General features: G+C 29.8%; 2 protein-coding genes across 3 annotated transcripts; one reads left to right on the top strand and one right to left on the bottom strand.

Moving 5' to 3' along the window:
• The first annotated feature begins 10,886 nt into the window (after positions 1-10,886).
• Positions 10,887-12,028, top strand: LOC106798992 (uncharacterized). The gene is made up of 2 exons (XM_041016188.1): positions 10,887-11,162; positions 11,244-12,028. The coding sequence occupies exons 1-2, from the start codon at positions 11,153-11,155 to the stop codon at positions 12,026-12,028; spliced, it is 795 nt and encodes a 264-aa protein (XP_040872122.1). The 5' UTR covers positions 10,887-11,152.
• A 2,934-nt stretch (positions 12,029-14,962) lies between these two features.
• LOC100815439 (protein ZINC INDUCED FACILITATOR-LIKE 1) lies at positions 14,963-22,382 on the bottom strand. 2 transcript variants are annotated; one of them, XM_006582329.4, is made up of 17 exons: positions 21,816-22,375; positions 21,191-21,231; positions 20,586-20,646; positions 20,393-20,495; positions 20,192-20,294; positions 19,956-20,009; positions 19,803-19,865; positions 19,559-19,608; positions 19,276-19,351; positions 18,159-18,347; positions 17,992-18,079; positions 17,018-17,103; positions 16,821-16,928; positions 16,612-16,656; positions 16,423-16,511; positions 15,598-15,641; positions 14,963-15,305 (listed from the first exon to the last, which is right to left on the bottom strand). In XM_006582329.4, the coding sequence occupies exons 1-17, from the start codon at positions 21,961-21,963 to the stop codon at positions 15,217-15,219; spliced, it is 1,437 nt and encodes a 478-aa protein (XP_006582392.1). In that variant the 5' UTR covers positions 21,964-22,375; the 3' UTR covers positions 14,963-15,216. The 2 variants fall into 2 exon arrangements, with proteins under 2 accessions (XP_006582392.1, XP_040872700.1); XM_041016766.1 differs by lacking the exons at positions 19,276-19,351; positions 19,559-19,608 and having other exon boundaries at positions 21,816-22,382.
• Between the last annotated feature and the right edge of the window lie 529 nt (positions 22,383-22,911).

Here is a 22,911-nt window from a genome sequence, read left to right on the forward strand (position 1 = left end):
TAATACATTAGAAAAATCCAAAAATCATTTAATATTTGTATATTATAAGAAAGATTTTAAAAAAATGTGTCATAGTTATTAAATATTAATAGATGAATAATAAATGTATCAACAAAATAATTAAAAGAAACAAAGAAAAATATCAATATCTAAATAAACGAAATAAATAAGAGTAAATAATCAATTTAATCTTCCAAATTACAATAATCAGTTAAATTGGTCCCTATAATTAATAAAACCATAAATAATTCCTATAACACAAATATATTTATTTAATAGTACATTAAAAACATCTAAAGAATGACTTAATATTTGTTGTTACTATAAGAAAAAAATAACTTAAGTGTAGTTAGTAAATATTAATAGAGTCATAAATGTATGAACATAATAATTAAAATAACAAAGAAAATATCAATATCAATAAAATAAATAATTAAAAAATAAGTATTTTGTTCAGATAAAAAAAACATAAAATATCAATTGATGTATGTTTTTATGTGACAAAAATGACTTGCTTAGATAAATATTAACTGATTAACAGTTACTTTTTATTTTTAATCCATTTTAATGGAAATGCTGCATTCGAGATATTCTCTCCATCCCCCAAGGGAAGCTACCCCATATACTAAATGCTATTCTACTCCCTATCACAATAAACATTGAGCAAAAAACACTGTCAACCTCCCTCTCATGCAATAAATGAATGCCAATAGACTCCATCCAACAAACCATGCTATAAACATACAGCTAGATCCTGTTAGACCCTTCTTAAGTAGGTTGATACATCACACATGCATGTATCGATATTACCAAAGTCTACATGCTTTACTAGACAAAAACTAGAGCATAAAACAGGAGCTACCTGACAAACATAAACCAAGTTGCCACACTATCAATTCATCACCATGGCATATGTTAAGTCTTCCACCATATTTTACCAGCACAGACTAGTAACTCACCTCGCAAAAAGAGTACCTGAAACTTTAAATTTTACATTTGGTGGTGTATATTTAACATTTTGTGTGATTAAGTTCTTTTCAAAATTATCTTGCCTATGTAGTGATCAAATTCCACCTACTCAAATTGGGCAAATTATTCTCCTACATTCCATTTCAAATTGAAAAATATTGAAAAAAATTTAAAAATAGAGATCAAATTAAGGTATCAATTTTAATAATTATTATTATTTTTTACAATCATTGTAATTACAGTTTTTGGGTTTTCGTGATATCTCAAAATATTTTTATAAATTTGGTTGTTCTGTGAGATTAATTAATTCTTAGTCTAAGATTTGTTCACATTTAAAATCTATCTCACCCAAGTTATGACTTTTTATTAATAATTACATATTTAAAGTAAAAATAAAATAAAGGAGAAAAGGTTAAGATAGAAGTAACTAGTGTTAAAGGAGATATCAGATTTTGACTCTTAAAAAATAAAAAAATAAAAAACAATGTAAAGTAGAATAGAAAATTCAAAAGTGTAGAAAAATAAGGGCAGTTATCTTATAAGGTAATAATTTTACTTATATTAGTAATCATAATAAATTATTTTTGTGCGTACTTATTTCTGTAGTTACTTTTTTAATTTCTAAAGAGCCACTATTAAAAGATACTTTTTTATATTTTTAAACTTCATTATTTTTTTTAAAATGTGCATGAGTAGTAACATAATATTTAATGTTATTACTTAATATCAAAATTATGAAAATTATCATTTACTAAAGATTTTAAAATAAAAAATATGTATAAGAATATAAAAAATTAAATTTTAATAATCAAACTACATAGAAACTAAAGTATTCATCAACTACACACATAACTTTTTTCGTGATATAGACTTACATTACTTTTAAATCGTAAAATCGAATTTATATTTATTATTTATTTTTTTAATTATGTAATTTGATTAAATTACAAATATATCCTTAAGATAAATAAATAAAAATAAAGAAATGTTTGTTTTTTTGTTCAACATATTTTGGTTTAAGCGGTTACCGTACTACAACCAAAATTAAAATGCATGTATGCTCCCATATAAATTATTTAAATTATATATTTTGATATTTCTTGTTGATATATATTTAAAATATATGTACATAGAAAAATTATTAATTTTTAATTAAATATTTATATGTGTATTAAATATAAATATAATCATAGTAAAATTGAGCAAAATGATTAATTGTATTTTTAATTAAATAGATATTGTCCTAAATAATATTAAGTCCATTTAAATTTATTGTGATTTATTATTTCGTTAAATGATGAGGATGCGATACCTATATCAAAAGTATAAATAAAAAAGAATGTGATATAATAATTTTAATACATAATTACTTTAATTTGAGTGTTTTTTTTTTTTTTGCAATTTTGGATACTATTTTAAGGTGTACTTTATTTTTTTGTGTGTTTATAAGAAATATTTTAAAAATTTATTTATTTGAAAAATTAAAGTGTATTTAATTTTTTTAAAGTTGTATATTTTTTTATAAATATATTTACCTTTTAATTATTTTAACATGATATTTTAATTTATTTTGAAGATGATATTTTAATTGTATTATATGGTTGGAACTTTGAGTTAGTTAATCTCATCATGGCATAAATTATATGGTTCTGATCATACAATAAGACTTGTCTATTATTACTATTATTTGAGTTTAATTTCTTTACTTTTACTTTTTAAAGTTATTTATCTATAAGAATTATTATATGAATCAGACTTTACATGTTATAATAAGGATTATTTGTATATAAAAAATATTAATTATACTTGTTGTAATTTTTAAATATTATGACATGCTACAATATTAATTATCTTATTTATTTTTTGGTAATAATTTTTATCATTTTTAGTAAATTTATAAAGATGATATTACTAATAGTAATAATACACTATTATTATACTCTACAATTATTTTATATTTATGATACTTAATGAATATTTATTATTCTTATTTAAAATCATTAAAGTTTTACCATGTAATATAATTGAACCTTATAAAAGGATGTTGATTTTGTATTATTATTGCGTGTTTATAAGAAATAGTTTTAAATTTATTTATATTAAAAATTAATGTTTAACTAAAACTTTTGAAAGAGCGTGCGCGTGCGGGCGCATGTGTATTAATTGTATAAAACAATAATAAAAAGTACTTTTAAAATAAAATTATTTAAAAATATTATTTATCATTTAATATTAATCCATTTTTTGTTATTAAATATATTAATATATAATGATGTATAAATATTAAAATCATATTATATATAATTAACATATTTAATAATATAAATTAGCTTTATATTAAATGGAAAATTATTTAAATTAATTATAAATTATCTTTATTTTAAGATATCTTTCTAATTATTTTATATAATTATAAATTGTCGGCAACGATAGTGTGTAGAAAACAGCATGCTGGATCTGACAAATTGTCTCAATCACGGCATGGATTATGCAATCACTTCATAGATTGCTTTCTAAATTGTCCATGACCTTTTTCATGTTCAATCTTTGCATCAAGTGGGGAGTAGTTATTTTTTTTCTTAATGGCACTTTTTGTCATTTATTTTTTTACATTATCAAATTATAAAATTTGCAAGTTTTGTCACCTGATTTTTAGAAGAAATTAATAATTTCATATAATTATGAATTATCATATAATTAAATTATTTTTTATATTAATCATTTTAAAATTATGTTTTAATTAATTAATATTATCAAAATAATTCACTGATAATATATTAAGGGGTAAAATAAGTCTTAGTCACTCTTCATCCAGTATGTTAATGGGGATGGACGCAGGTTTGGTCTAAGGCATTTAATGTGTACAACAATTTATAAAAAAAAATGTGATCATAAGACATGTTAAAACACTGAATAAGCATACTTGATTTACTAATACAGTTAACTACTATATTGAATCAATAGAAACATGTTAAAATTTAAGAAAGACTGAAATGAGACTATTTTTTTGAAAAGACCAATTACAAATTTTATATATTTTAGAAGGACGAAAATCAGGGAGGGATAAAAAAATTTCTTAGTGGAAAAAGAAATAATTTAAGATTAATTAAGTATGCTTTTGTCTATATTTTTGTTTTCAATTTCACTTTTAGTTCCTAATAATTTTTTTAATACATTGGCGCTTATACTTTTACTCTATTAACGGTTTTAATCATTTGAGTAATAATATTAATGATAATTAATATTCAACTTAATAACTTGTCACATTATAAAAAAATTTGACAGGATAACCATTAAAATATTTTTTAATAAATTGTATTTTTAATCTCTCGTAAATAAAATGAGATATTAAAATCATAATTTATTATAAAAAAACATGTGATTGCTCATTGATGACCTGACTATTGACAAGTTATTGGCCTGGTAAGGTCATTGGTGACTGTAGATTCAATTTGAATAATTTTTACAGTTTAAAAAAATTATTTTGGCTAAAAATTTAAATTTTTTTTCTCTATTTTCTTAAATTATGATTTTATTTTGATTCTTTTTTAATTAAGACATTTCATTTTTATTTTTCAAAAATATGTATTTTTAATTAGTCTTTTATTTTTTTTTAATTGAAATATGAAAATTGAAACATTTCATATTTGTAAAAAAATTTACAATTTTAATCCATGATCGATTCTCAAACATTAATCTCTATATTTTATATTAATGTTGAGTGACACATGCTTATTTATTAGTCATCTGATAATTTTTTTAATTCTTTAATTGTTGATAAACTTAATTTATATAAAAAGAATGAATTTAAAAGGTACACAATCAATTTCTAAAATTGGTCCGTAGTTAAAATAACTAATTTTTTAAAAGTAAGAGACAAAATATTTTAATTTAAAAATGAAAAGTACTAATATTGTAATTTTTTTAAAAAGTTGAAGATGAAATTTGTTGATTAAAAAAAATAAGAGTATTAAAATTGGCAATGTAATATTTTAGATGAGAATGAATTAACAAAATTTTCAATTCTTTCCTTCTCCATCTCCTTCAAAATTGAGTTCCCTTTTCTTCTCCTTCCTATGACATTTTTCCAGACATGTACTCAATTTTGAAAGAACTCTTTAATTCAAATGTAAAAATATTTTAAGAAAATTGCATTAGGTAGAAGAGATCGCAAGGTTCAAGTTGTGTGATTGTTAGTGAAAAATATTATGTTTTGTTAAATTTTGTATGTTAATGATTGCAAGGTTAAATTTATGTTTTGCATTGTTAGTGATCGCAAGGTTAAATTTATGTTTTGTTAATTTTTGTATGTTCTTGTAATTAAAAAATAATAAAATTAGTTAGTAGTATTAGAATACAGTAAAAAAAACACCGCAAAAAAATATATGACAAATCTGTCATAGACAAAATACTCAAATTAAAGTAACTGAAATGATACTCGACAATAATGAAACATATTAAAAATTACAATTACAATGCAAACACAACAAAACTAACTAATGAGGATCTGAAATATGTTGTGCAGAATACATCTCTTCTTCTATTTTGGTTTGCTAAAAATAGCCAAAATTTCTATTGTGCAGGATCGTTTCCAATAGTTGGATTGTGCTAACATCTTTAGCACGCCTTCATCATTTTTCAATTCTGTTATGTCATATTCAATCAAATTTTCGGAATACCTAGAATGACCTGGTTATCGAAAGAACAATCGTCTAACCAATTGTGATCCATGAATTCCATTAGGGGGAACCCGTGTAGGTGCAACTTGTTTGATTAAATCCTTGAGTTTCTCCATGTCACATCTCGAAGGAATGCCAAATCTTATTGGATTAGTTCCAGTAAAGGAGTAACCCAAAAACTCATCTTGACGTGGTATGTTCCACTTCCCGTTAGAATACATAATTGCATCATGAGTAGGAGTGATGGTTGATTGAAGCAGGTTGAGTATAGCATCCGGTGTTCTAATAATGGTACATAATAATTCTATAGGGCAAACACACGAGTATTGCTCATTGCACATTAACATTGTGTAAACATCATCATCATTTTTCAATTGTAAAGATTGAAAAAAATATTGTTGACCTGCATCTATGAATGGTTGTCGGTAATAGATTTCATCCAGTAGTTGATCGTTGGTTAGTTGAAGGGTGTTGTGCATTCTAAGCTTGAGTGTATCAAAAGAACAGTTCTTAGGAACTCGCATTGGTGTTGAAATGAGACTTTGAAAATAAACACCAGTTTGGTTGTAACTGATTGATCCATTTGGAAAAATGAAAGCTAATCTAGAATTAGTAATGGTTTGACTGCTTGTTTCTCCCAAAAATGACATAGTAATAAGATTGAATTTGGTTTGTGAAATTATGTTATATGAGATTGTGTGTTTGTATTGTGTTTATGTTGTGTTATTTATAGTTGTATGAGTATTCTGCCACGATGTGTATTGGAATCCAATGTTTCTTTTTTCCTAGTAAGTGATGTAGCAGACGTCCATTATAATTCCAGAGTGAACAAAGAGATTATGAGTTGTCCATCTCATGTCAGTTTTGCACACGTCTCTAAAAATTAAATGTATCACCTGTAAAACTGACATGAAATGGACAGCTCATAATGCAGAGTGTTGTTAATTTGGACTGTGATTTTTCCCATGTAATTAAAGCAATAGGCGTTCATGATGATTTTCAGAGTGAATAAAGAGATGATGAGCTGTCCATTTCATGGCAGTTTTGCAGGTGAGACATTTAATTTTTAGAGACGTGTGCAAATTACAGAGTATTGTCAATTTGGATTGTGATTTTTCCCTTGTAATTAAAGCAGCAAACGTCCATAATTATTTTCAGAGTGAATAAAGAGATTATGAGTTGTCCATTTCATGTCAGTTTTGTCGATGAGACATTTAATTTTTAAAAGCAGTGTAGTGTAAATGACAAAGTATTGTGAATTTTGACAGTTATGTTACCATGTCAACTACTACAGTAAACGTGGGTAAACTGAAAATTGCTAATTTAAATTTAAAGGAAAAATTATTTCAATATGTAAAGTGATAACTGAAAACAGACATAAGACATTACATGAAAATCTCAAAGAAGAAATAACTTAGACATGAATGATCCGTAGATTACCAATCCCGTTTGAATATAGGTTAGTGGGATGGAGACAGGTTACTTCCTTCGGGCCCGGAAGAGGAGTCCGTATCACTATCATGGTTTTTGAGCCAGCAAGTCTCGTATTCACCTGATAAGTCCTCAAGATTAGAGGTTGAGCCATGTTGGTTGCCTGGTGGGTTATTATTGTGACAGATTATGGCAAATAACTCCACAAATGGTAGTGATGGGTTGTTGTAAAAAATGTTGAACATTTGTCAAATATCATCATCATCCCGCAGAATAAAAGATGTGTACATATAACGTTGTCTTGACTCAAATATAGGGCACCGAAAATAAAGATGTTGGATATGTTGTTTTGGGTCAATGTTTAGTTTTTGGTGAACAAGTTCAAGCAATTGTGTAAAGGTTATGACCTTGTCGATCATGAAAGTTTTTGTGTTGTTACTAACGAAGGTGGTGCCCTCATTAGTATTGCAAATTTGGTCATCGTAGTAAACATAAACATATGCAGTTAGGTGACACATTGTGGTAGGGATTGAGATGAAAATTTGAAATTGTTACGAATGTCTTTAGTTGTAGTGGTATTTATAGAATTTGGTTATAATTGAGTGAGTCACTAATTAACTGTGCATTTAGATGAACGGGTAAATGAACACTTAAGCATATTTACAAGGGTCCATAATGTGCAAATTGCTGAGTGAAAAAAACAACTGAGTGAAAAAAAACTGAGTTGTCCACGTCATGTCAGTTTTACTGGTGCGACATTAATTTTTTTAGAGATGTGTGAAAATTGCCGAGTGTTGTCAATTTCAACTGTGATTTATCCCTGGTAATTGATGGAGCAGAAGTCCATTATAATTATCAGAGTGAAAAAAATTGAGTTGTCCATGTCATGTCTGTTTTACTAGTGCGACATTTATTTTTTTAGAGACGTGTGTAAATTGCTGAGTGTTGTCAATTTTAACTGTGATTTATCTCTGGTAATTGATGGAGTATAAGTCCATTATAATTATCAGAGTGAAAAAAAATTGAGTAGTGCATGTCATGTCAGTTTTACTGGTGAGACATTTATTTTTTTAGAGACCTATGGAAATTGCCGAGTGTTGCAAATTTCGACTGTGATTTATCCCTGATAATTGATGCAGCAGAAGTCCATTATAATTTCAAAGTAAAAAAAAAAATTGATTTGTGAAAATTGCAGTGTGTCACGAATATTTTTTTTTTGAAGTTTTTGACGTTATTACCATGGAAAAAGTGTCCAAATCATAATTTTTTTGATTTTGTACTTGTATTTTGAGGTGTTATTCTATGGAATTGGTGCACAAAATAATTTTTTTTGGATTCTTTGACGTTGAAACTATAGAAAAAATGAGTCACAAACATCATTAATGTGTTCGACATAATTTTCAAGAAATGCAGAACATGAGTACTTAAGCATAGTTGCAAGGGTCCAAATCATAGTTTTTTTTTATTTTGTACTTGTATTTTGTAGTTGTTGCATGCTTTGAAGTTGTTATTTTTAATTTACTTCAGTAATAATAGTCTACATATGCATCATTTCAGAGATGCGGAGCAATGTCAGACCTAACCCTCACATGCATTGACACCCCATTAAAGTGTGGTGTTGCACACTGTTCACTCACATGCGTATGTTTATCCCATTAACATGTTTCTGAACAATCCATGTGACCTTGACATGTGATACGAAACACTGCGGTCAACAATCATGATTAAACGAACAGTCTGCCATGTATATTAATGTGTGAGGTTGCATACTGTTCACTCACATGTGTACACTAATTTACTCACATGCACTTAATGTCCTACCTAACTCTCCCACCTAACCTTTCGATCTAACTATCTTACCTAACCTTCCAATCTAACACTCTCACCTAATCCTCCCATCTAACCCTCGTAACTAACTCTCCCACCTAACCTTCCAATCTAACTCTCCCATCTAACCTTCCAATCTAACACTCCCACCTAACCCTCCCATCTAACCCTCGTAACTAACTCTCCCAACCTAACCTTCCAATCTAACTCTCCCACCTAACATTCCAATCTAACTCTGGTACTAAACTTTCTCAGCCTATATATAATATCACCATTTGACAACAACATATCACACACAACAATTTTCTCACAAAAAAAAACTCGATTTGTAACTCTCGCACCATTTCCACTCATATCCCATAAACACCACCATGGCTCCACCTAAAGAAATTTCGACCCTCATTTACCACAGTGGTCACATTGTAGACGATCCAGTTCAAGGATCGACGTACCAATGTACGACCCCAATATTTTTTTACGCTAGTTGTTCTATTACGTTTACATAATTCATTCGAAAAATTAACAATCGTCTTCCTACTCGAGCAACTGAACAAGTTGCTCAATTGTTATTTCGTGTCCCTATTTCAATTCATCTCGGTCAGACACGTTTTATTTCAGCTCAACTATTCGACAATGACGATCTTAGAGACGCGATGGAAACAATTATCCAGAATCCACAATTGAATTTTGCCAAATTCTATGCTGTTACTGAGCTTATTCCTCAACCACAACCATCATCTCCACAACCCCCATGTCCACAACTACAACTACCGCCTCCACAACAGTTACCGTACAACAACATAGACCTCAATAATCCAGTATCTTCATACAACAACCTTGAATCACAAGACCCCTTTGACATTTATACTTCATATACACAAATATTATCTGAGAATGATTCCTTTTTTCATGGCCAACAAACCTCCTTTGACCAACAAAACCATCCTTCATCCCCCTTTACGCCACCTTCACAGCTACCACAAACGCAAACATCAAACCGAGATGAACATCCCATTGCTAACGAAGATCCCATTATACGATTTCATCATGAAAACATGGATGATTTTACTGAGGATGAGGATCAACAGTTCTTTGATCACATCAATCAGCAAAGCGATGACCAAACCGATGACGAGGGTATTGGCAGACCAACGACACCTTCGTCACCTCCGTTGCAATATCAGCAACCTAGGTGTCTAGTAGACTTGAACTTTGACCACCTACCACACTATATTGATCGACACCATTTTGTTCATCAGCAACACAATGTACAACCACCAGTCGGTGTACTCAAGGTTGGCATGACCTTCGATGACAAAGCACAATGTATTCGAGCAATCAAAGAATACAACATCAGAAATCATTTTGATTGCAGAACAATTTACTCTGACCAAAGAAGGCTAAATTTCGTCTGCAAGTTACATGAAAATGGTTGTACATGGAGCTTGGGCGCATGCAATTCAAAGAGGCATAACAAATGGATTATCAAGAGTATTAGAGGTCATCACACTTGTCTCGTGCCGATGCTCAGACAAGATCATCGCCAACTTGACAAACACGTCATAACACAGATCATTCAACCAATTATCAAAACAAACCCAACTGTCTCCATCAAGACGTTGATTGCAGAAATTAAAACGTTCATGAATTATACCCCATCCTACAAGAAGACATGGTTAGCAAAGCAAAAAGCATTGGAGATGATTCATGGAAACTGGGAAGAATCATATGCCAAACTTCCAAAACTTTTCAGAGCTTTGCAATCTTGTGTTCCCGGGACTGTGGTCACTGCTCAAACAGAATCCTTGTATGAGGGGGGAGAAATAATATCGGGCAAAAGATTGTTTAAACGTGTCTTTTGGTCATTTGGTCCATGCATTAATGGTTTTGCATGTTGCAAACCCATTGTACAAGTAGATGGTACATGGCTTTACGGAAAGTATACTGGTACACTGTCGATAGCTACCGCACAAGATGGAGCTAACCATATCTTCCCGATTGCCTATGCCATTGTAGAAGGGGAGACAACTTCAGCTTGGGGGTTTTTTCTAAAGAATTTGAGAAGACATGTTACTCCGCAAATTAACATTTCTCTTATTTCAGACTGACACCCCTCAATTATAAGTGCCTACAACAACCCAAGTAACTTATGGGTCCAGGACACATCCCATTTCTTTTGCCTGCGCCACATTGCACAAAACTTTCTTCGTGGTAACTCAAACTGCAAACATTTAAAGAAACCACTTATGTTGGCTGGTGAGAATCTATTTTATTTATTCGTTATAATTTTCTTTCAATCAAATTTTATAACATAATACATTGATTAAATATTTACAGGGTACGCATACACGGAGAAGATGCACTGGCGACATCTTGGGGATATTCGTGCGAATAAGTCAAGTGCAGCTGAATGGCTTGATCAATTACCCAAACAAAAATGGATACAATGCTTTGATGAGGGGAAACGTTGGGGACATATGACTACCAATTTGTCGGAGTCTGTTAATTCCATGTTCAAAAACACAAGACATTTGCCGGTGTCATCGTTGGTTGAGGAGACCTATTTCAAGACTGCACAACTCTTTGCTAATAGAGGTCGACAAACTCAGGCAATGATCAACTCCGGCTCACAGTATTCTGAAGTCGTCTTCGATGCAATCAATAGTGGTCAACAAGAATCTAATACACACATTGTAAATGAATTCGACAGACACAATCACACTTTTATTATAACAGAGACTCAATCCCTACTTGAAACACCCAGACCACCTGGAAGGTTTAGAGTAATGTTACAATCCCAAAAGTGTGATTGTGGTGAATTTCAGGCTAAACATTTACCGTGTTCTCACGTCATGGCTGCCTGTAAATCTGTCAATGTTGATCCCATGACCTATGTGTCGATGATATTCACTTTACAACACATTTTGCACATATACGACAACTCCTTTGGTCTATTGCCACACGAATCAATGTGGCAAGAATATGAAGGAGATCAGTGGGGTCCTGATCCAAGGAGAAAAAGGACTGCAAAGGGTCATCTCGTTTCAACTCGCATTCCTACCGAGATGGACGAAGACGAAAATGAACGAGCAAGTAGAAAAAAATGTGGACTTTGCCGGTAACATGGTCATAGCAGAAATAATTGTCCTAATGTATCCTCATCTTAGTTTTTCCTTAGACAAATGTCATTGTTTAAATATTTTATTGATGACGTAGTATAATGTTCTTATATAAATAAATTGTTAAAAGCTTTAGTTTTATCATTTTTAATTAAATCTAATAACATAAACAAACTAATTATATTTAGTAAAATAGTTAAATTAAAAATTTTAAAATTCAGATTATTATACAAAATAAATATTTACTAAAATAAATATATTATTATACAAAATTCAGATTTTAAAACATATATTCACCCAAAAAATATCTTAAATAATTTAAATAATATAACAAAAATACTTAAATTTAATAATATCATTTTCTTAATAACAAAATTAAATTATAAAATAATATTACATAAATTAATTTAATAAATAAATAATTTTATATAATATAATATTTAATTTTAATAATATATAAACTTTTTTATAAAAAAAAGGAAGAAAGGAAGTCAGGGTGCCAGAACCCGACTTCCGTGAAAACGTAAAAGTGATGTAATTTAGGAATTAATTCCCAAACTGGTGTATTCCAAGCAAATATTGGAGAGAGAAGGTGCAATATGATAAAAAAAATCGATGGACGCAGGTTTGGTCTAAGGCATTTAATTTGTACAACAATTTATAAAAAAAAATGGTGATCATAAGACATGTTAAAACACTGAATAAGCATACTTGATTTACTAATACAATTAACTACTATATTGAATCAATAGAAACATGTTAAAATTTAAGAAAGACTGAAATGAGACTACTTTTTTGAAAAGACTAATTACAAATTTTGTATATTTTAGAAGGACGAAAATCAGGGAGGGATAAAAAAATTTCTTAGTGGAAAAAGAAATAATTTAAGATTAATTAAGTATGCTTTTGTCTCTATTTTTGTTTTCAATTTCACTTTTAGTTCCTAATAATTTTTTTAATACATTGGCGCTTATACTTTTGCTCTATTAACGGTTTTAATCATTTGAGTAATAATGTTAATTGATAATTAATATTCAACTTAATAACTTGTCACATTATAAAAAATTTGACAGGATAACAATCAAAATATTTTTTAATAAATTTATTTTTAATCTTTCGTAAATTTGTTTGATATTATCTACTAATATGAAAATGAGATATTAAAATCATAATTTATTATAAAAAAACATGTGAATGCTCATTGATGACCTGACTATTGGCAAGTTATTGGCCCGGTAAGGTCATTGGTTACTCTAGATTCAATTTGAATAATTTTTACAGTTTTAAAAAATTATTTTGGCTTTAAATTTTTTTCTCTATTTTCTTAAATTATGATTTTATTTTGATTCATTTTTTAATTAAGACATTTCATCTTTATTTAAATATGTATTTCTAAAAAAATTTACAATTTTAATTCATGATCGATTCTCAAACATTAATCTCTATACTTTATATTAATGTTGAGTGACCCATGCTTATTTATTAGTCACCTGCTAATTTTTTTTAATTCTTTAATTGTTGATAAACTTAATTTATATAAAATAACTAATTTTTTAAAAGTAAGAGAAAAAATATTTTAATTTAAAAATGAAAAGTACTAAAATTGTAATTTTTTAAAAAAGTTGAAGATGAAATTTGTTGATTAAAAAATAAGAGTATTAAAATTGGCAATGTAATATTTTAGATGAGAATGAATTAACAAAATTTTCAATTCTTTCCTTCTCCCTCCTTCAAAATTGAGTTCCCTTTTCTTCTCCTTCCTGTGACATTTTTCCAGAAATGTACTCAATTTTGAAAGAACTCTTTAATTCAAATGTAAAAATATTTTAAGAAAATTGCATTGGCTAGAAGAGATCGCAAGGTTCAAGTTGTGTGATTGTTAGTGAAAATTAAAAGGAGTTGATGATTTAATAAGGATGAGTGTCTGTCACAATGCGAAGGTTGAAGAATATGAGGGGTGAAGCCGTAATGGTTATTTTTTGGTAATATTCTTGTTGAATTCTCATTACACATTTCTCTTTAATTAGAATTAAAAATAAATCATCGGAATCAAACTTAGTTTGGTTGAGTTCGTTTACTGTTACCCTTTCTAATCCAACTTTCGGCATTTCGAATCCGAATGTCACAACAGTTTTGCGAAGATTGAAGCAAGAATCATGTGTTTGTTTTTATAATATTTGTGTGTAAGGTTGTGAAAAATAAAAATGACTGAAGCCAGAAAATAAGACTTGGGGAATGTGAAAAGCTGCAACCAAAAACACCAAAGTCTGTGACTGGAACAGACGGATAGAAAATTGGCTCGGCTTAGTCACCGGTTTCTGACCCAACCGGTCGAACCGTCCGGCCCAAATCAAGTTTAATAATTATGAATAAAAGTAAGACAAATATTTTTGTGTATATAAAAAGATGAATTTATCATTGAAATAATTATCAATTTGATCATAATTATCAATATAGAAATATATTTATCATATAATATGAATAAGTAAATAACCATTTTGTCTGTGAATGTGCAATTTACTGATTAAGTATTATACTATATAAAAATAATAGAATGTAATGATTATAAGTTGTTAGTGAGAAAACTTTTACATTTTGGACAAACTTGATTACATACATGATGATGATTTATTATTTAACGATATTGCTTAATGCATAAGTTAATTTTTCAAAATATTAATTTTTTCTCCAAATGTATGCATTATTTGGTCTAACAAAGATGCTATAAAGGATTAAAGTGAATTTTTTTAAATTTAAGAGATCAAATTAAAACTTAAAATATAGGTAAAAGAAACTAAAATTCTAAATTTATCTTAACAAATAACTACCATGACTAACAAAAAAAAACATAATTAACTTTCAAACAAGATAGGATTCTCTTGTAAAAAAAAGAGAATTCTATAAACATAATTTTAATGAAAGATTTTAAAGAACATATTAAAAAAACTCTGTTACATAAATTGCAACATAAAGGTCCAAACTTTAACTAACTCTACTCAGTTCACACATCCTAAAATCTCAATAATCAAAGTCCAAACTTACATGATGCAAGTGTACAACACACAATCATCTCTAATTATTTCATCATTCATAGTGGCTACGATCTCAAAACCAATGCACGCAATTAACGCACAAATTCTTCACCCCTTGTACAAAATTTAGTGATATCAGTGTAACTTCTCTGATGGTATTTAATTCTTTACACTCAAGAATGGTTTGAACATTAACAGTACTCCAAGTCCTTCAACAATATTCAGGGCAAGGAAGACAATATGGGTGCCTGCAGTTAAATGTAAAAGAGTGAGCTTCCAGCAATGCAGCTAGCAAAAGAAAAGATTGAAATTAAGCATACATGAAGAGGTTAGACTAAGTTCAAACTCTTTGTTCTAAAGTTGCATTTTCATTCTTGGGTTTGGTTCTAGGCAAAACTCCATGCTGTAATAGAAATGGCCTATTATGTTCTTTTCAATTAAGGAACAATAAGTGAACCAGAAATAACACTTAGATTAAGGATTCCCATATTCTGTATATGAAATAGAAACCAATTCAAGCAAATTTTTTAATCAACATACCTGGCAGGAAAGAATCATTTATATGCTTTTGCGACCAAGATAATCTACATTGACCAGTAGCAATATTAGAAAACTTGATATAATTTTCAGTATGTCATTGTAGTTAGAAAGTGTTGTTAATCAATGCTATACGGCATACTCTCATCACAAAATATTTTATTAATGCAAGATTTGTTAACTGCAATTACACCATAGAGTATAGAGAGTAGCCTCAGTTAACTCTAACAGACGGGGCTCAAAGTATATATTGACAAGAAATAGGCTAAGCTACATAAACCAATTGACAGTTTGGTTTGAAAGCAGTAACAAAACCTATTGATGTCAGTACACTTACGGTTTTTGTATTATGTCCTTGTCCAGAAAAACCATTCTAAAATCTAAATAACTATTTTCATATGAAAATCCCTTCATGATTAATGAAATAAAATGTTACAAGAACACGACAGTGCCATCTTATGTAGCATCTATTCCGTACATAATTACTTGTATAGCTTTTATTAAATCCCTTAATAGTGTTCATAGGTTTATCCTTAACGCTGAAGGCACAATCTACTTGTATGCCTAAATTTTCGAAATGTTATCCACCATTACCTCTTGCTAAGTCCTTAAATTTTTCAATAATGTGCCTAAAATATGCTTATTATTGAATCACCAGTAAGTCTGAAATTCTGAATTTTGGAAATCTAGAATACATGGATGACAGGACCATGTGATATATGAACATATATAGCATGGATTTTCAGATGCTAATTAAGATTTATCTATATAATTAATCGTATACAGTAGATAAATTTCAAATGCTAAAGAAATAAAATGGACACTTACAATGCACCGGCACTAGCAGGACCAATTGTTTTGAATGCTGACATACCAGTCATAGCAATACTATTAGCGGTCCCCCTTTGGTGTTGTTCCTGTTTTCCAAATCAACATATCATATGTGCCACAATTCTATAAAAAAAATCTTAACTTTTGGAAATAAATGAAATCTGATGAAAGGAACCAAAGATTTACCACAGCTTTATTTTGCAGAATGAATAAACTAGTAGCAATTGCCTCCTAAATCCAGCAACAATAATACAATTAGGCAAGTTCACAACAAAAATAACATTTTTCGGTAAATTAAACTGATTTCTTAAGGTTTAGTGAAGCCAATTAATTCAATTCAATTCCATCCTCAATATCACTGATGATTGGCTATACAGGGAAAGAGATTCACTTACAATCAAAACATTCTTCAGAATGGAGGCAATATTGATCACTATGTCCAGTGTGAAGCCTGATAACATTGTCATGAGGGGATAACATTGCAAGAGAGGTATGGATAACACCTACATATATATCATGCCAAATAACAATTTAAAACAAACAAAAATAAAATGCTAAATCAAAGTAGTTGCCACATGAGGAGGAAGCTAACCCCTGCTATACGAACTAGAGCAACAGGTCCACAAGCTTTTTGCACCAATCGGTACAGGGTAAGCTGGAAGACTAGAATAGCAAGACCTGATCAGTCGAAAAGAAGTCAGTAATTAAGCAGCATATCTATTAAGTAATGCACAAGGAATACACTGAACATCTTTGTTCCTATAACAATCAAAAGGAAATAAACTAACACAATTCAAAAGTTGATATGAACAACTCCTATCTAAACAAGGTAGAATGATTATCTAAACAAGTATCCTTGTAACTAACCGAATCCGGAACCTATAAAATTTTTTATATCGTGCCCATAATGCCTTAGCTTGTTAGCTGATTATGCAGTATACTTGCCTAATTGTCATTATTCTTTTCTATAGAAAATGATTAATGAACCATCTCAGTAAAGTTATTGTTATAGCATGCGTTAGTGTTTTAAGTTTGATATAATCACAAATAACAAAGAAATCTGAATAAATCTTGACCCTCTTAAAGTTTTGTTTGATTGACTTATTCAAAGAATTCAAGATGTATTGGTATCAGTAACTAATTCATCTTTGAGATCAGATTAATTCAACAACTAAAAGAAACATTAGATCTTGATATTAGCACAAAAAGATATTATATTGAAGACAAATGAGCTAACTACATGGAATATACTAAAAGTTACAAGGTGACATCGCAAAAAATGCTCCTAGACTAACCAACTCAACTTCAAAAACAAACACTAAATTATGATTTTTATCTGAATTTGTCTGAAGATTCCAAATTTGGAAATTCAAATAAGTGAAGTACACTCAATACGACCAGATTAAGTTTGTAGGAAAGGCCATGGAGGAAGATACCGTATGGCCTCTTGTCAATGCATAAAAAAATTATATGCAATTGCAATCCTTGGAGATAGAAGGTTACAGAGGAAATGTGTCTGTCCAAAATTAATTTATATCTAGAGATACGTATATGTGAAAAATGTACCTGATATTGCAAGAACATTGCCAACATCATCAGTTGTAAAGTTCAGACCACCCAACCTTAAAGGACTGAGAGCCCACAATGAGAAAATCTAGGATATAAATGAACAGTAGATTATAAGAATCAGGAGAGAGACTCAAAACAGCAAAATCATTAGGTAGGAATACTACCTCCTGGTAAGCAACATCATGTAGTGAAAAAATACAGTAAACAATGATGGATGACATTAAGGGCCAATTTCGGAAGATGCTTTTATCTCTTTGGATTATTCTGTCTTTGTCTGCCTCACTGCTTCCAACTTCCAAAGCTTCAACATTTTTAGTGGACTCAATCCTATCTTTGTGGTTGTGAAGGGTCTCCTGCAATAATGCAGATATTTTAAAATAAATAAAAAATCATTTATGTTGATGTTTTCTTACGAAAACTTAAATAAGTACTTAAACAATGGAAATTTTAATAGAAAATGGTACAATTTTTGCTTTCCAACTAGATCCAGTCTCCTGAAATGATGCCTATACTGTTGAACAAACAGTCCAATGAATTGTATAATAAGGGCTTCAAACCTCCAAATTCAAATGCTACAACAATCGTTGCTCCTTCAACAGACTCTAAGTGTTGGACACACACACTGTCCAGGCCCTACAATAGTTGCTCTTATTGAACAATTTCAAAAGTTTCTTGTCACACAACCACATGTCATGTTCCTCCTTATGTCATCTGATGTTACATCCTTTGTGTTCTTACAATTGACATCATTTGTGTTAGTCATGACTACTGATGAAACTCCTATTCCATTAGCAGGCACTAGGTCTATTTGCACATCTCATTTATCTCTTTCTAATTTTTAATACAATCCTAATCTCATGTTGAATCTTGTTTTCTTTGGTCAGTTATATGATTCTGATTTCTTAGACTTATTTTCTTCTACCCCTTTCTATATACAGAATTCTAAACCCCAGAGGATGATATTGATTGGGAAAGACATAAGCAAGGGGACTTTATATATTTTCCCTGCACTAGTGGATAAACCAGGCCTTGGCACAACAACAAAGACTAATGTTTTGAATTTCTTCAATTCGGAAATTTATTAGACTTAAAATAACAATATATACATATTACAACAGGTACTGGATAAACCAGGACCTGAGTTTAAAGATTTCATACATATATCAGAATGTAGATCAGATATGTAATCATACTAATGTTTAGAAAAAAAAAATGTTTCGAATAAAAGTAATAAAAATTAAAGAGGGTAGAGATATGTGAATGATGAACCGATATACTTACTGGAAGCCAAATGCAAGCAATTGCTGATGCAAATGCAAAAGCTGATACTAATAAGCATGGCAAGAAATATGGAAACCTGCGGAGAGATTCATGTTTCCACAAATGAAACTCAGCAGCCACCACAACAACAAAGCGAAACAGAAATTTAAGGAATAAAGAGGGAAAACAAAATTGAAACAATAGCAAAAGCATTATTACACTATGTGAGTCAGTTATATGGAAGAATACAAAAATTGAAACAAGTTGTTTTTCAAAATTAGAAAACAACAAAAGTTAAACATACCTATCCCAAAAGGAATCCTTTGGAAATATATGTGGGTATTTCAACACTGGCTGTAATAAAATTTTCACAAAATAAAGCGATCAAGTGAGTGAAGGGTTTGATTATATGTGGAAATTGAATTTCAGGCATCAGCATTCTCAAAACTTGGATTGAATTAATGCCTCTCAACACAAGTCACTTTATGTCCGTGTACAAAATCCATATGGTTTTTTCTAAAGAAGAAACAAAAATAGAAAATAATTACCTGAGCCAAATAACCTCCCAATGCAGGACCAATGACTAAACCTACTCCCCAAGCAGCAACCACCTGAAATCAGACTATACTTTGAATAATTTATAATTATGATTGACACATGCCTCTTAAAAATGATAGTAGACAAAGGTTGGTGAGGCTTACTGTTGAGAGTCCTAGAGCCTGCTCCTCCTCTCTGAAAATTTCAGTAGCATAAGCCTGTTAATAGAAGAGGTTATATATTAGTGGAAGCAATAATTTGATGAAATAAAGGGGTTGCATTAAGTTACACAAATTCAAACTTTTAATTTAGCCCTGATGCCATTGGATGAAAGTGAAACATTAAATTGTCAAGTACTAGTACTAACTTTTAGGGGTTTGTATAAGAGATAGAACATCACCTTTATTGGTCCAAGTAAACCATTTAAACTTCCAAGAAGAAATCTCATGCTAACAGCCATCCAAATATTCGTGCTAAGACCAAATAATGTGTTGAAAATGACACTGAAATCAAGTAAGCATTATATATGTTATGAGGAAGAAACATATTGTATAAGTATAGTATGAAAGAAAGCATTCACCTCAGTGAAATGTATACTTACACAGTGATAATCCCTATAATTATAACAGGTTTTCTACCATAGCGGTCAGAAACCATACCCCACAATATGGACGTCAAAGACCTTCCAAGCATCATTGCTGATCCTGCAACATTTCATGGCCACATGAGGACCAGTAAGGACTTGTAAAGTAGAGAAGAGAAAAAAAAAATAGAAGTACAAATTGAAATCCTACCCACATATCCAGCATAGGTACTTATGTCTTCCTCTGTTTCTGCAATATTAAAATCCTTCACCTGAAATCAAATATTTATTATAAGTTTGAGGATGTATATTCTGTGGAGCTGTAATAGAACTTTGTATGTTGGAAGGGATTGGCTGCTAATTGATTTGATAGACATTTATGTCAGTTAATGAAACAGCAAACAATTCAGCAAACCTAAATTAGAATTTGAAGTGGTCTCACTATATAATTGAAAATTTTCATTCACATTAAGAAAATTCCTCACAAGCTACACTTTGTTTCAATTGATTTCTATAGTCAAAACATCCAATTCGAAATGGCTCAGGTACATCCCTCCCATCAGTAAGTCATTATAATTGCAACACCTAAATAGAGTTGTGAGAACAGCTACAAGTGAAAGGACTCTCTTCCAACACAAGTAAATGCATAGATTTATCCAAGTACAGTAGAGTAATAAACAAGCATATTGGAAATTAATTCTTAAAAATAATATAAGGAAAAAATTATTATACAGAGAATTGATACTCAAATTATTTTTTGAAATGATAAAATTAATTAGAAAAAAGATCAATCTGAAATAATTAGAATAAACTCACCATGAAATAAACAAAGGGAAAGAGTGATGCCACAGGCAATGCTGTAATTGATTAAAAGAGAAAGAGACATCAGAGATAAATATAGAAGCTGTTTCAATCAACTGATAGATATAGATAACATAATCTGTTAATACACTGAACAAACCAATTTTGAAACCATGTCGAATTCAAGTTATAATCTTCCCATACAACCCTGATAGGAGTCACTCCATTTTTCAACAAAGGTACACAATTTTAGATGTTCAATACAAAGATGAAAACATCAGAGTTCAATCACCACTAAGGAGGGTTTTCTTTTTCAATTTTCTCAAAAGAAAAGAAAATGATTAACTAAGATTTATAGAGTACAACTTGAAGAACACTAACTAGTGTTCAAACTTTGTCCGAAAAGGACGAAAGTCTTTCAATTTATTGCATTCATAAATTAAAGTGGGGAGTAATGTTGAGATTTGACAATTTCTGCAACCTTTTTATATCACACTAGACCTTAGCAACAACATATAGATTCTCACGTGATATGTTCAAATAGGAAAAAGAAAATGCTAGAATAATTCAGCATCCGCAAACTTTAGAACTAAATAAAAACCAACACGAGAATTTTCAAAAACAGAATTCAAGTGCTTACTGCCACATAACACTGCCAACCATATATAAGAAAGGTTTCTAAAGGAAACATCCTTTTTGAGCTCCTTGGCTTGATCCACCTTACAACCAGGACAGTTCTCATGATACTGTCTCTTCAACAATGGTTTTTCAAATGCCTCCTCTTCCATCTTTGAAAGACAACCTCACTTCTTGTTTCATGAAGATTCCTCCAACCACCCCATATTATATATTACTATAACATAATGATCCTAATGACAATGCATTTTGCGCTTCTTCAAGTGAAAGGAGTAAAAGTCAAAAAGTTTTGCTTTAGTGAGTCCAAACAAGACAGATTTTGAGTAAATTACGCTAACACAGGTTTGGTTAATCTCTCTCCAATATCGCTGCCTTTCTAATCCTTATATTAACTCATCTCAATTATTTGAAATACATTAGGCTATCACCCCACGTCATATTTTGTTTTTTCAAATGGACCTTATGCAAAATTTCCTAAGACAAATAGTAGTTTTGTATCAAAAATGAAATTAGCCTTTGACCCATAAAAGATTAGGGGTGTTGTTGTGATCTTTGACTCAGAAAAAAAAAGAAAGGGAAGAGTTAAACTCCTCTACTTTGGAGTTTATCACATCTCATACACCCTGTATAACCCACTAGCGTAGACTTCTTGATACCCTATTTCATATATTAAGCTATTATTATGTAGAAATAAGACACGGCTGACATGCTCTTACCTATCAAAATCTACGTATTTATTATTTCAGGATTAAATTTATTTATAAAAAACAAACAACAATAATAAATATATGCAAGAAATTGTCGGCTCCATCTATAATAAAGTTAAAATACGTTAATAAAGTGAGCCCAAATATAAATACAACACTTTAAAGGTATCTGACGATTTTTACCTACTGATGTGAAAAAAAAGTTAATAACACATCTTTTAATATAAATTTTAGAACATAATTATCACCCAATGTAAAAAAAATTATTAATTAATAAAAAAAATTATGTATAATTTTTAAAGTAATTTATAGAAATTAACAACTTATCATAAATAATAATATATGATAAGATAATAGTGTAATTTTTTTTTTTTACACTTTTACACAATCAAT

Source organism: Glycine max, chromosome 6 (assembly GCF_000004515.6).
Source record: "Glycine max cultivar Williams 82 chromosome 6, Glycine_max_v4.0, whole genome shotgun sequence".
In the NCBI taxonomy this organism is placed as follows: Eukaryota; Viridiplantae; Streptophyta; class Magnoliopsida; order Fabales; family Fabaceae; genus Glycine; species Glycine max.

Bases quoted from the DNA above. Each gene is read 5' to 3' on its own strand.
- LOC100815439 (XM_006582329.4), bottom strand. From the start codon at position 21,963: ATGGAAGAGGAGGCATTTGAAAAACCATTGTTGAAGAGACAGTATCAT. The intron at 16,929-17,017 runs GTTAGCTTCCTC...ATATATATGTAG, and splicing joins CTCTAGTTCGTATAGCAGGG to GTGTTATCCATACCTCTCTT. The intron at 15,306-15,597 runs GTATGTTGATTA...ATTTAACTGCAG, and splicing joins AAATGATTCTTTCCTGCCAG to GCACCCATATTGTCTTCCTT.